Below are 14,597 nucleotides of genomic sequence, written 5' to 3' on the forward strand. Positions count from 1 at the left end.
AGAAATGCAAATCAAAACTACAATGCAATATCACCACATACCAGGCCATCATCAAAGTCTACCAACAGTAAGTGCTGGAGAGGGTGTGGAGAAAAGGGAACTCTCCTACACTGTTGGTGGGGAAGTAAATTGGTACAACCACTATGGAGAACAGTATGGAGGTTCCTTAAGAAACTAAAAACCATATGATCCAGCAATCCCACTCCTGGGAATATATCTGGAGAAAAACGAGAGTTTGAAAGGATACATGCACTGCAATGTTCACTGCAGTGCTATTTACAATAGCCAAGACATGGAAGCAACCTAAATGTCCATCAACAGATGAATGGATAAAGATGTGGTATATATACAATGGAGTATCACTCAGCCATTAGAAAGAATGAAATAATGCCATTTGCAGCAACATGGACGGACCTGGAGATTATCATGCTAAGTGAAGTCAGTCAGACAGAGAAAGACAAATAGCATATGATGTCGCTTATATGTGAAATCTAAAAAAAAAAAAAAAAGATGCAAATGAACTTATTTACAAAACAGAAACAGAGTCACAGATTCAGAGAACAAATTTATGGTTACCAGGGGGAAGGGTTGAGAGGAAGGATAGATTGGGAGTTTGGGATTGACATGTACACATTGCTTTATTTAAGATACATAACCGGGCTTCCCTGGTGGTGCAGTGGTTGAGAGTCCACCTGCCGATGCAGGGGACATGGGTTCGTGCCCTGGTCTGGGAGGATCCCACATGCCACAGAGCGGCTGGGCCTGTGAGCCATGACCGCTGGGCCTGTGCGTCCGGAGCCTGTGCTCCACAAAGGGAGAGGCCGCGGCAGTGAGAGGCCTGTGTACCGGGAAAAAAAAAAAAAAAAGATACATAACCAACAGGGACCTACTGTACAGCACAGGGAACTCTACTCAATATTCTGTAATAACCTATATAGGAAAAGAATCTGAAAAAGAATGGATATACGTATAACTGAATCACTTTGCTGTACACCTGAAACTAATGCAACACTGTTAATCAATTATACTCCAATATAAAATAAAAATTAAAAAAAAAGAAGTCAAGGACCAGATGGCTTCACTGGTGAATTCTACCAAACATTTAAAGAATACCAATCCTTCTCAAACCTTTCCAAAACACAGAAGAAGAAACACTTCCAAACTCATTTTACAAGGCCAACATTACCCTAAAACCAAAACCAGACAGGACGCCACAAAAAATTACAGATCAATATCCCTGATGAACATAGATGCAAAAATCCTCAACAAAATATTAGCAAATGAATTCAACAGTACACTACAAGTATCATGCACCATGATCAAGTGGGATTTATTCCAGAAGTGCAAGGATGGTTCAGCATTCACAAATCCGTCACTGTGTACACCAAACAAAAGATAAAAATCATATTATCATCTCAATAAATAAAGAAAAAACATTTAACAAAATTCAACATCCATTCATTTTAAAAACTTTCAACAAACTGGGTATAGAAGGAGTGTACCTCAACATAATAAATGCCATATATGACAAGCCCATAGCTAACATATTCAACAGTGAAAAGCTGAAAGTAGTTCCTCTAAGATCAGGAACAAGACAAGGATGCCTGCTTTTATTCAACATAGTACTACAACTCCTAGACAGAGCAATTAGGCAAGAAAAAGAAATAAAAGACATCCAGATCAGAAATGAAGAAATATAACTTTACAGATGACATCACATTATATATAAAAAACCCTAAAGAAGCCACCAAAACTGTTAGAATAAACGAAGTTAGTAAAACTGCAGGTTACAAAATCAATATACACTTGTTCCTTAGGGCACTGATTCCACGCAGCCAAAAATCTAAGTATAACTTTACAGATAGTGCTCCGTATCCACAGTTCTGCATCCATGGATTCAACCGGCACTGATGACAGTATAGTAGTATAGTACGTATTTATTGAAAAAAACCTATGTATAAGTGCCTGCACAGTTCAAATCCACATTGTTCAAGGGTCAACTGTACAAAAATAGTTGCAATTCTATACATTAATAACAAACTATCAGAGAAACTGGAGTTACTCAGTTTTCCTAGGTCTCTCCCATATATATGTGTTACTAAACTTTTGTTTTCTCCTCTTTAAAAAAATAAAAAGAGATAAATTAAGGAAAAATCCCATTTACAACTGCTTCAAAGAGAATAATATACCTAGGAATAAATTTAACCAAGGAGGTGAAAGACCTGTACACCAAAAATTATAAGACGCTGATGAAAGAAATTAAAGAAGACACAAATAAATGGAAAGATGATCTGTGTTCATGGATTGGAAGAATTAATACTGTTAAAATGTGCATACTCCTCAAAGAGATCTACAAACTCAATGCAAACCCTATGAAAATTCCAATGGTATTTTTCACAGAAATAGAACAAACAATCATATAATTTGTTTGGAACCACAAACACCCCAAATAGCCAAAACAATCCTGAGAAAAAAGAACAAAGCTGGAGGCCATCACACTTCCTGATTTCAAACTATATTACAAAGCTACAGTAATCAAAACAATATATTGGCAAAAAACAGACACAGAGCTTAATGGAACACAATAGAGAGCCCAAAACGAACCCATGAATATATGGTCAATTAATTTATGATAAAGGAGCCAAGAATATACAATGGGGAAAGGATACCCTCTTTAATAAATGGTGTTTGGAAAACTGGACACCAAATGCAAAATAATGAAACTGGACTCCTATCTTACACCAAACACAAAGATCAACTCAAAATGAATTAAGAGACTTGAGCATAAGACCTGAAGCCATAAAACTTCTAGAAGAAATAAAGGTAAGTAAAAAGGCACCAACCTGGCTGACATTGGCCTTGGCAATGATTTTTTGCATTTGACACCAAAAGTAAAGGCAACAAAAGCAAAAATAAAGAGGTGGGGCTATTAAAACTAATAAACTTCTGCAAAGCAAAGAAAACCACCAACAAAATGAAAAGACAATCTACCAAATGGGAGAATATATTTGCAAATCAGGTATCTGATAAGGGGTTAATATTCAAAGTATTAATTCAACAGCAGAAAGAAAAAAAAAAAATCCAATTAAAAAATAGGCAGAGGAACTGAACATTTTTCCAAAGATGACATACAAAGGCCAACAGGTACATGAAAAGGTGCTCAACATCACTAATGATTAGGGAAATGCAAATCAAAAACACAATTAGATATCAACTCATACCTATGGGAATGGCTATCCTCAAAAAAAGCAAGAAGTAACAAGTGTTGGAAAGGATGTAGAGAAAAGGTAACCCTTGCGAATCCTTGGTGGGAATGTAAATGGTGCAGCCATTATGGAAAGCAATATGGAGGTTCCTGGAAGAATTAAAAATAAAACTACCATATGATCCAGCAATTCCACTTCTGGGTGTATATCCAGAAGTGAAAAGAAATCACTACCTCAAAGAGATGTTCACTGAAGCATTATTTACAACAGCAAAGACATGCAAACAACGAAGTGTTCAGTCGATGGATAAAGAAAATGTGATATATACACAATGGAATATTATTCTGCCACAAAAAAGGAAATTCTGCCATTTGCACAACATGAATGGTCCTTGAGGGCATTATGCTAAGTGAAATGAGTCAGACAAAGACAAATACTCTATGATATTACTTTTATGTGGAATTTTAAAAAATCAAATGCATAAAATACAGAGAAGAACAGACTGGTGGTTGCCAGAGGTAGGGGGTATGAAGGATGGGTGAAATGGGTGAACTTGTTCAAAAGGTAGAACTTACAGTTATAAGTTCTCAGAATATAATGTACAGTATGGTGACTACAATTAATACTGTATTCTGTATTTGAAAGTTGCTCAGAGATTAGATCTTAAAAGTTATCATCAGGGCTTCCTGGTGGTGCAGTGGTTGAGAGTCTGCCTGCCAATGCAGGGGACACGGGTTTGAGCCCTGGTCTGGGAGGATCCCACATGCCGCGGAGCAACTGGGCCCGTGAGCCACAACTACTGAGCCTGCGCGTCTGGAGCCTGTGCTCCGCAACAAGAGAGGCCGCGACAGTGAGAGGCCCGCGCACCGCGATGAGGAGTGGCCCCCACTCGTTGCAACTAGAGAAAGCCCTTGCACAGAAACGAAGACCCAACACAGCCAAAAATAAATAAAAATAAATTAATTAAAAAAAGTTATCATCACATGAAAAAACTGAATGTGAAATAACAGATGTTAATTAAACTTACTGTAGTAATCATTCTGCAATATACACATATATCAAATCATTATGTTGTACACCTTACATGATACAATGCTGTATGTTAATTATATCTCAATAAACCTGGAAAAAATTAAAAATAAAAAACAGAGATATGAAGAAAAGATACCAACTTTGAGAGAGTAATTTCTTTGAGGGAAAGAAAAAGAATGTGGGGACAAGAGAAGAGATTTTAACTCTATTTCTTAAACACAAAAGGTGTAAAGCAAATATAACTGTTAACATCTGCTACTTCTAGATGGAGATACAGGTATTTGATATTATTTTTGATGCTTTCACATATTTCTGAAATATTTAAAAAAGAAAGCCAGTCATTAGATCAGAGTGGCTAAGTGGTTTCTGGGGACGTCCTTAACCTGGCCTGAGATAGGTACCTGGCCTTTGCTTCTTCGGCCCATACTCCACGATGCTGTCACTATGCTGAGACAGTGTCTCATCATTTCCACTTTCCACCTCTTCATTTCCAATATCCTCCTCTTCAAAGCTGGTCTTCTCTTTAATTCGATCACCCAGGGCACTTTTTAACATCTATCAAGAAAATTCTTTTTAACATCTTTCATTGACTTCAGCAGAATGCAAGTTGGAAAGATTAGACAGATATAACCTTTTAAAAGTTTTCTCAGATAATTAAGCCCAAGTTTAGACACAAATTTTCAGATGCTTATGCATAGTTTCTAAAGGATATATATACATCAATGCCATGGACTATTCAGTTTCAATAAACTTAAGAGTAAGTCACACAGGGATTTAATATATTTATTCAATGATACCCCCAAACTACAGTATTTTGTGAAAATCAGAGATCCATCTAATTTTATACCAAATGTGTCTTTAGTGACAAAGGGAAACAATACAGATATATCTAAAGATATACGGTTTAATATAATCAGTTACATTAAATTATTTAGTTTTCATCAGGATTCGATAAAAATTTGGGACTTCCCGAGTGGTCCAGTGGTTAAGAATCCGCCTCCCAATACAGGGGATGCGGGTTCAATCCCTGGTTGGGGAACTAAGATCCCACGTGCCACAGGACAACTAAGCCTGCACACAGCAACTACTGAGCCCGTGCGCTCTAGAGCCTGCGTACCACAAATACTGAGCCTGTGTGCTCTACAGCCCACGCGCCACAACTACTGAGGCCTGTGCACTTTGGAGCCTGCACGCCACAACTAGAGAGCCCACGGGCTGCAACTACTGAGCCCACACACCACAACTAGAGAAGACCGCGTGCCGCAATGAAGAGCCCAGGCACCTCAATAAAACATCCCGCATGCCGCAACTAAGACCTGACACAGCCAAATAAATAAATAAATAGATAGAATTTGATAAAAATTTGGATAAATCTATACCAAATTTGGTTACATAATAAAAGGCTAGGATATAATTTCTCATCCTATGTCCTACCTGCTTGACTTATGGAAGATTTTCAGTAAGTAAGACGCACCTAACTTCCTAGTACCTTAGCTTAGCTCTCACCTTCAATTGTAAAATCACTTAAATGCTCACCTACTATGGCAATCTCAATACAGATTAAAAAACAAGACTTGCCCAATCTAGTTCAGAGAGGCGCTGAGATAGTTTCTCTGATACTGCATGTAATTCTTGTTCTGTTAACCTCTTTCCTGCCCTCTGGGAGAAAGGTGAATCCCAGGATGAGACTGCAGTTCTGTTTTCATACCTGTAATAAAAAGTGACCTTGTGACATATTTAAGTAGACAAGTGTATGTACATTACTTAGTTCAAAACTACTGTAATACATGTTTTACCAAATATTTCATACTGGTCTTCACAGCAAAATTTGGAGAGTATATCCTTAACTCTTCAAATCCCTTTGCAGACAGACTGTAAACATTGAAGCCTACAGTAATGTTACCTTTTTCCTTTGGGAAGCTTCCTTGTCCTAGGGCCTTGGACCTGAACTGGATACATTTCCTGTTTGCCATCTTTAGACAACTTGGAATTTAAGAAAACTCTATTATCTGGTTCCTATTAAAAACAGAGTTGATTTGAAAGAGATATAAGGAAGACACAAAAAGAAGAACATTTTGGGTGTGATGGGAAGGGAGGACCTGTAACACAAAGCTAGATCCCTTCATTCTCCATGTTTTGCTTTTTTAAGACACACATTTGTCAAAACACTCCATTGATTCCCAATGCCAAAGGATGGAGCAATGTCTATAAACTTGTACTCAAAGAAAAAGCATGGCTCAGGATTGCATTCAAATATAAATGCAAGTAAGGTGTTCTCAAATATAAAAATTTAGGGGTTACAGCTACATGTGGACAATGATAAAATGATCAAATCGCAAGTGGAAAGTATTAAAGTCATTATCTTTCATATCAAGAAGTCAATAGAAACTGTCCAAAACTGAAACAAGACAAAACCTCCAAAATATGAATATAAGCTCAACATTTTAAACAATTTATTTCTTAACTTTAGAGAGAATCTTATAGAAAATATTTCTTGTGATAAAGAAACATCTGATGTTTAACAATCTCTTCAATTTCACTTCAGTATCTTTTTCTTCTATTAAAGTAAAATTAAATTTAATACTTTTTAGTAAATAACTATAATATAATCACATTTTTAAAAAACGTTTAAAATTGAAGTTAGTGTCCTGCTCAAGAATTATTTGAAAAAGAATACTCCCACCTAACTGCAACCCAGGTAGAGAAAAAGAATATTACCAGCAACTCAGAAGGCCTTCCACCATCCCTGCAAGCCTTCCCCAAATGTAACCATTATCCTATGATCCCTTTTTTCTCTTTTTATCCATCCACCCTCCTATCTAAATAGATGCACAGAATGTTTAGAATTATGGTCACCTAATGCTAACTACTTTTTCGGCACTGTATGAATTTTTAATTATGAGAGTGTATCATTGTTTATAAATTTACCCTTGGCATATACCTGAGCGTTCTTGTTGCTAAAAAGATAGAAAAAGGATGACTGTGTAAAAAAGGATTTTATTTTCAAAGAAGAAAAGAGTGGAAGCTAATAGGCCAAAATGTTAACGGTAGTTCATGCTGGATAATAGGAATATGGATGAAAGATTAGTTTTGACACTTTTCTATATGTTAAAACATTTCAATTACTCAATTAGAGACATACAATATGGGTACTGAAACTAGAATGCTTGAATTCTAATCCTAATTCTACAAGTGCTGTGTGACCTCAGACAAGATTCTTAAACTCTCTATTTCAGCTTCCCCATGGGAAATATAAATAGTACCTACTCGAGAGCTGTGCTGTAAGAAGAAATTTCTTCGATACCTGCAAATTAGGCAGAACTGTGCCTGGCACAAAATAAACACTCAGTATGTGTTGGCTCTTACTATTTCCCCTTTTACATAGTCATCCTGTCCCTATCTTCCTAGGGTAAGAATATACAGGTATATGCAGAGGTAAATTTTAAGAAGTACAGTGCTCTGATTAGTGCAGTATCCTTGACTACAATTCTAGCAGAAACCTTTTTAAATCTATAGACTTTTCACCAGTTGAAAGCAAGCTTTTCCACTTACCACAGAAAATGCTGTGCCTTCTCCAGTAGAATTCACAGTAGGGGAGCAGTGACTTGAACGCAAGTATTCTTTTCCTATGGGGCAGGGAGCTCGAGGCGCTGAAGGATGGTAAGGTGGATGTAAAGGAATAGCTGATCGGATAGGCTCCCCTAACTTCCTAGCATTTGGGATCATATCCACAGAAGGAATTTCTGCTAGTTGGACAAATCAAAGTGGACATTAAGATGAACTCTAAGAAATAAACCATTTTTTATATATATATATATCCTGTATCATTTTATATATACACATACCCTATACAAACATGTTCACACACACTACTTAGAACTGTATTTTAAACTTGAGAAAAAAAAAACACACCTAAAAAACAATGAAAATAGGGACTCATCCTCAGTAAACAAGTAGGGACCTAATTAAATCAGGAAGAATGCAATTTTAATGTTATTATCATAAAAATGCTTCCTAAAGTCATTTAAAAACAATGAAAAATTACTAAAAACCTAAATGGCTTAAAGAATAGCTATATAAATTATGGTTTATCCACATGTTATAAAAATAGTTAGCCATTAACAATGACTTTATATAATACTAACCATATGAAAACCTCAGAGACAATACAAAATGAGAATATTTTTCAAGTTATTATAATTTGAAGACCACCAACTGACATCTAATCAGTCTAACGTAACAGACTCTTATTGTCCTAAAGTCTCTGTTTGAGAGGAGAGGATTTAAATAAAATAGCAGATGCAAAACATGTGACCAAAGACCATCTTATGAAGAAATCCGAGTTCATAATTAATAGCAAACATTTACAAATGAGGTCACATAAAACCAAAATGAATCGCATTAATTGTAGAGCAACAAAAGTAAAAAGGCTAATAGCAACTGCCACAAGAACGATTGGCTTCAACTCACAGCAATAGTCTTAAGAACTCAATGCATTACTACTCACTGTCTTCAACAAAGGATGTCCCACTCTTGGACAAAAAACTAGATAAGGGAGTGTTCAACACTTCTTCATGTGAGTCAGAACATGGTAGGGTTGAGGCTTTTTTAGACTGCATTTCATTAGGACCTTGGGCACCTAGAAAATATTAAAGTAAAACTTTTTTATTGCTGAATGTTAGACTAAAAGCTATGAGTTTAATACCCTGAGGATAAAAACATCAGAAGTGACATAAGCATAGAACTATGTTGGTCTGATTGCTTGAAATACCAATTACTTTTAATAACTATCAGATAGCAATATGTAGTTCTGTAGCCCAGAATCATTTATATAACTTAAAAACAAAGTTTTACACAATGTTTCATTCCTTTGCTTTAGAAAAATAGGTGCCAGACTTGTAACAGAAATGCTGACTGTTGCACAGGTATATCTCTAAACTAGAGATCTTGGCTGGTACCATAATCAAAGATTTGTAGGTCAAACGAATTGTTTTGTCTAATTTTCAAACGCTTAATATTTTGAATCAGCTCCATAATGTTAGTACACAGAGAGCTACATTAAAAATAGTTCTGAAATTGAGGGAATATCCTCTTTGCTCCCTTGGAAATCTACAATACACAAACTTCCCATAAACAAAATGGATTAATGACTTTCCCTCTCTAAATAACTTTCTATTTATCTATCCCTTCTTCAGTTTAATGAAAGACTTCACCGTAAACTTACTCCTCACTTTGAAAGTATGAGAATGCACCCTGAAAACTCGTTGTTTACCGATACGGTCAACTGATAAAATCACTAAAAACAGAAAAATTCACCTTGTACAGATCCCCAAATCCACACAATTTATTCCCGAATACTGTATTTTCAAAATTTTGACACTCAACTGATGTCTTTTAAAAATCTGCAAATACATCTTTTTGGGCTCTCCTTTTCCACAATCCAGTGCAATATGGCCATTTTCATACCAAAATGTTTTAAGTATGTAAACTTCCCTACATAACTTCATATTTCACATGAATATCCTCTAAGACATAATGTTCACAACTTGGTCCTCAATTTCATTATACTGAATTTGTCATCAGTTTGACCACAGACTAATTCATTTTTATCTGGGTCCATTTTTTTCTTTGACTCCTTGAATAACCATTTCATATGCTCTTTCTTTTTGATGGAATTTCTCCTAAAATCTCATGCTTAGTTATCATCTGGAAATTTTAATTGGTCAGACTGAAAGTTACACAAATTTCTCTCAATGATCTTCAGACTGTTGTAGAACATACTGTTTTATTACTGCAGAGATTGTGAACTTCTTTACTGTAAGCATTAATAATATTTCAATTAGAGAGTTCCCCGGTGGCCTAATGGCTGGGATTCGGAGCTTTCAATGCGATGGCCAGGGTTCAGTCCCTGGTCAGGCAACTGAGATCCTGCAAGCTGCACGGTGCAGCCCAAAAAAAAAAAAAAAATCAATTATTTAAGTGTCTGTATAGTAAATACATCTCATTTACCAAAAAAAAAAAAAAAAAAGGGTCTTCAGTAGAACAAATGAGTGAAGATGGTCAGAAGACAAACTTCCAGTTATAAAATAAGTCATAGGGATGTAATGTACCATATGGTGACTACATTAATACTGTATTGGGGGGGTGCCCTGGTGCCAAAGAACTCTCATCCCAGGCTCCTCCATAAGGAATCTGGCTCACGCCACCTATAAAGCAAACCCCAATTCTTGTAGAGGCCTCATTACCCCCTCCCCCACTCAGTCACAGAGCAGCAGTGCCTTGGCCCCAGGGGCAGGCCAGATTTCCATAATGGTGAGGTCCTGCTGTGTATCCTGTTACAAGGTGCTTAGGAAGGGGTTTCTCCTTACTTATATAAAAGGTTTAAGGAAGGGAGATGGCCAAGATGGCAGAGTAGAAAGACTCTGAGCTCACCTCCTCTCATAGGCACACCAAAATCACAACCATCTGCGGAACAACCATTGATGAAAAAGACAGGACCCTACCAAAAAAGATCTTTTACAACTAAAGACATAAAGAACGAACCACAACGAGATGGCTAGGAGGGGCAGACTTGCAATATAGTCAAGTCCCATACCCCCCAGTGGGTGACCCACAAAGGAGAACAATTACTTTGTAAAGGTTCTGCCAAAGTCTTGAGTCCCACATAGGCTCCCCAGCCTGGGGGGCCTGCACCGGGAACATGAGCTCCCAGAACATTTGGCTTTGAAGACCACTGGCGATTACTTTTGGGAATACCAGAGGGCTGCAGGAAATAGAGATTTCATTCTTAAAGGGCACACACAAAATCTACTGAGACACAGGACAGAAGCTGTAATTTGAGAGGAGCCTAGGCCAGATCTACTTGCTGATCTTAGAGAGCTTCCCGGAGAGGCAAGAGGCAACTGGAGTTCACCATGAGAACACAGACACTGGCAGCAGCCTTTTTTAGGAGCTCCTTCTACCATGTGGACCCTTGGTGCTGGCAAGCGCCACTGTGGAATCCTACCTCTAGCTCATTAGCGCCAAGACATGGCCCCAACCCAACAGCCTGTAGGTGCCAGTGCTGGGACACATCAGGCCAAGCAACTAACTGGGCAGGGACACAGCCCCACCCATCAGCAGACAGGCTGCCTTAAGATCCCCTGAGCCCACAGATGCAGCCTTGGGACATGGACCTGCTCACCAGAGGGCCCAGGACTCAGCTTCACCCACCAGTAGGCATGCACCAGTCCCAGAATCCACTGGGCCCTGGCCCTGCCCTTCAGAGAGCCTGCTCTAGCCTCTGGACCAGCTTCTCCCACCAGGGGACAGACATGAGCCTCAAGAAAACTAGTCCCGGGACTTCCCTGGTGGCGCAGTGGTTAAGACTCTGAGCTCCCAATGCAGGGGGCCCGGGTTCGAACCCTGGTCAAGGAACTAGATCCCACATGCACGCTGCAATTAAGAATTTCCATGCAACAACTAAGGAAGCCTTCCTGCTGCAACTAAGGAGCTGGTGAGCCGCAACTAAGGAAGCCCGCCTGCCACAACTAAGAAGCTGGTGAACCTCAACAAAGGAGCCTGTGAGCCTCAACTAAGACCTGGCACAAGGAAATTAATTAATTTAAAAAAATTATTAAAAAAAAAAAAGAAAGAAAACTAGTCCTGCAACTTATGGACCCAGCCTGCCCATTAGCAGGCCAGACCCTGTGCTGGGACCAGCTGGGCCACAGCCTTGCCCACCAGCAGGCCAACACAAGCTTCAGGACACCCCAGACCCCATTCTCAACTGTATCAGGAACTGCGCCCCCCGCCCCCACCCCACAGCAATCCAACACAAGCTCTGGGACCCTGGGCTCTGCAACCAGGACCTGGCTCTGTCCGCCAGTAGACCAGCACTAACCAAGGACCTGGCTTCACCCACCAGTGGGCAGGCAACAGCCCTGGAGTCTTCTAGACCCTGACTCTCCGCACCACTGAGCCAGTATAAGCCCCGGGGGTCCCTGTGGTTATGCAGTTAGCCACCTTATGCCACCTCGTGACCAGCCAACCAGCAGCTGGCAGCCTCTGCACAAGGCAACCAACTGGCCCAGGGGCCAACCAAGCATACCAGACTGCCCACATAGCCCACCACAATAGAAAGACCCATGCAGTCCTCATGGGGGAACTGCTAGAGCATATAGCTCAGGTAGGACATACTGCTGGGACACATAGGGCGTTTCCAACAAAAGGCCACTTCTCCAAAGTTGGAAAATATAATCAACATACCAGATACATAAAAATAAAAACAGCAACTTAGGCAAAATGAGGCAACAGAGTAATGCGTTCCAGATAAAGGTACAAGATAAAACCCCAGAAGAAGAACTAAGTGAAGTGGAGATAGGCAATCTACTGGAGAAGGAGTTCAGGGTAGTGATCATAAAGATGATCAAAGAACACGGGAGAAGAATGGATGCACAGAATGAGAAATTAGAAGTTTTTAATGAAGAGTTAGAAAATATAAAGAACAAGAAGATAGAAATAAAGAATACAATAACAAATGAAAAATACACTAGAAGGAATTAAAAGTAGATTAAATGATACAGAGGAATGGATCAGTGAGCTAGAAGACAGGGTAGTGGAAATCACTGATGCTGAACGAATTAAAGAGAAATCAAAAGAAATGAGAACACTTAAGAGATCTCTAGGACAATATGAGATGCACTAATACTCGCATTTATAAGCGTTCCAGAAGGATAAGAGAGAGAGAAAGGAGCTGATAACATTTGAAGACATAATAGCTGAAAACTTCCCTAACCTGGGAAGGGAAACAGACAGCCAAGTCCAGGAAGCACAGAGAAGTCCCATACTACAAGACACACTCTAGTTCTAAGGGCAAAAATTAAAGGTAAAGAGAGAATATTAAAAGCAACAAGGGGGGCTTCCCTGGTGGCACAGTGGTTAAGAAACCACCTGCCAATGCAGGGGACACGGGTTTGAGCTATGGTCTGGGAAGATCCCACATGCTGCAGAGCAACTAAGCCTGTATGCCACGACTACTGAGCCTGCGCTCCAGAGCCCGCGAGCCACAACTCCTGAAGCCTGGGCGCCTAGAACACATGCTCTGCAACAAGAAAAGCCACTGCACTGCAACGAAGAGTAGCCCCTGCTCACCGCAACTAGAGAAAGCCCATGTGCAGCAACAAAGACCCAATGCAGCCAAAAATAAATAAATTAAATAAATAAAATTTTAAAAATACCTTTAAAAGCAACAAGGGAAAAGCAACAAATTACATACAAGAGAACTCCTACAAGGCTATCAGCTGACTTTTAAGCAGAAACTCTGCAGGCCAGAAGGGAGTGGCAGGCTATATTTAAAGTGATGAAAGGGAAAAACCTTCAACCAAGAATACTCTACCCAGCAAGGCTCTCGTTCAGATTTGATGGAGAGATCAAAAAGTTTACAGACAAGCAAAAGCTAAAAGAGTTCAGCATCACCAAACCAGCTTTACAACAAATGTCAAAGGAACTTCTCTAAGTGAAAAAGAAAAGGCCATAACTAGAAAGGTGAAAATTACAAAATGAAACAGTTCATTGCTAAAGGCAACCATACAGTAAAGGTAGGAAATTATCCACACACAAAGTTAGTAAGGTTAAAACAGAAAAGGAGTAAAATCATTTATATCCATGATAAGCAGTTAAGGATACACAAAACAATCAGATATAAGATATGATATCAAAAACAGTAATCATAAAGGAAGGGAAGTACAGGTGCAGGGTTGTTAAAATGCATTTAAAAGTGAGAGATCAGGGCTTCCCTGGTGGCACAGTGGTTGAGAGTCCGCCTGCCAATGCAGGGGACGCGGGTTCGTGCCACGGTCCGGGAAGATCCCACATGCCGTGGAGCAGCTGGGCCCGTGACCCATGGCCGCTGAGCCTGCGCGTCCAGAGCCTATGCTCCGCAACAGGACAGACCACAACAGTGAGAGGCCTGCATATCGCAAAAAAAAAAAAAAAAAAAAGGTGAGAGATCAGCAACTTAAGACAATCACATATATATATGGAAATAGAGAGAGACACTGCAAATGGAAAACAAAAGAAAACTGGGGTAGCAATACTCATATTAGACAAAATAGACATTAAAGACTATTACAAAAGACAAAGGAGAACATTAAATTATGATCAAGGGATCAATCCAAGAAGAAGACATAATAACTGTAAATATAAATGCACCCAATATACAAGCACCTCAATACATAAAGCAAACATTAACAGACATAAAGGAAGAAACTGACAGTAACACAGTAATAATAAGGGACTTTAACACCCCACTTACATCAATGGGCAGATCATCCAGACGGAAAATCAATAGGGAAACACTAGCCTTAAATGACACATTAG

General features: G+C 39.1%; 1 protein-coding gene across 3 annotated transcripts in view; it reads right to left on the reverse strand.

Moving 5' to 3' along the window:
* The window catches only part of CEP95 (centrosomal protein 95), a 59,414-nt gene that overhangs the window by 27,205 nt on the left and 17,612 nt on the right, over positions 1-14,597 (reverse strand). The window contains exons 7-11 of one of the 3 annotated variants that reach the window (XM_059997836.1): positions 8,746-8,877; positions 7,791-7,888; positions 6,142-6,254; positions 5,817-5,946; positions 4,640-4,793 (exon numbers count right to left, since the gene is read on the reverse strand). In XM_059997836.1, coding sequence (XP_059853819.1) covers positions 4,640-4,793; positions 5,817-5,946; positions 6,142-6,254; positions 7,791-7,888; positions 8,746-8,877 — 627 coding nt within the window. Of the gene's footprint in view, positions 1-4,639; positions 4,794-5,816; positions 5,947-6,141; positions 6,255-7,790; positions 7,985-8,745; positions 8,878-14,597 lie in introns of all 3 variants that reach the window. The other 2 variants (XM_059997835.1, XM_059997834.1) reach the window with 2 other exon arrangements.

Source organism: Delphinus delphis, chromosome 19, assembly GCF_949987515.2.
Source record: "Delphinus delphis chromosome 19, mDelDel1.2, whole genome shotgun sequence".
Taxonomy (NCBI): Eukaryota; Metazoa; Chordata; class Mammalia; order Artiodactyla; family Delphinidae; genus Delphinus; species Delphinus delphis.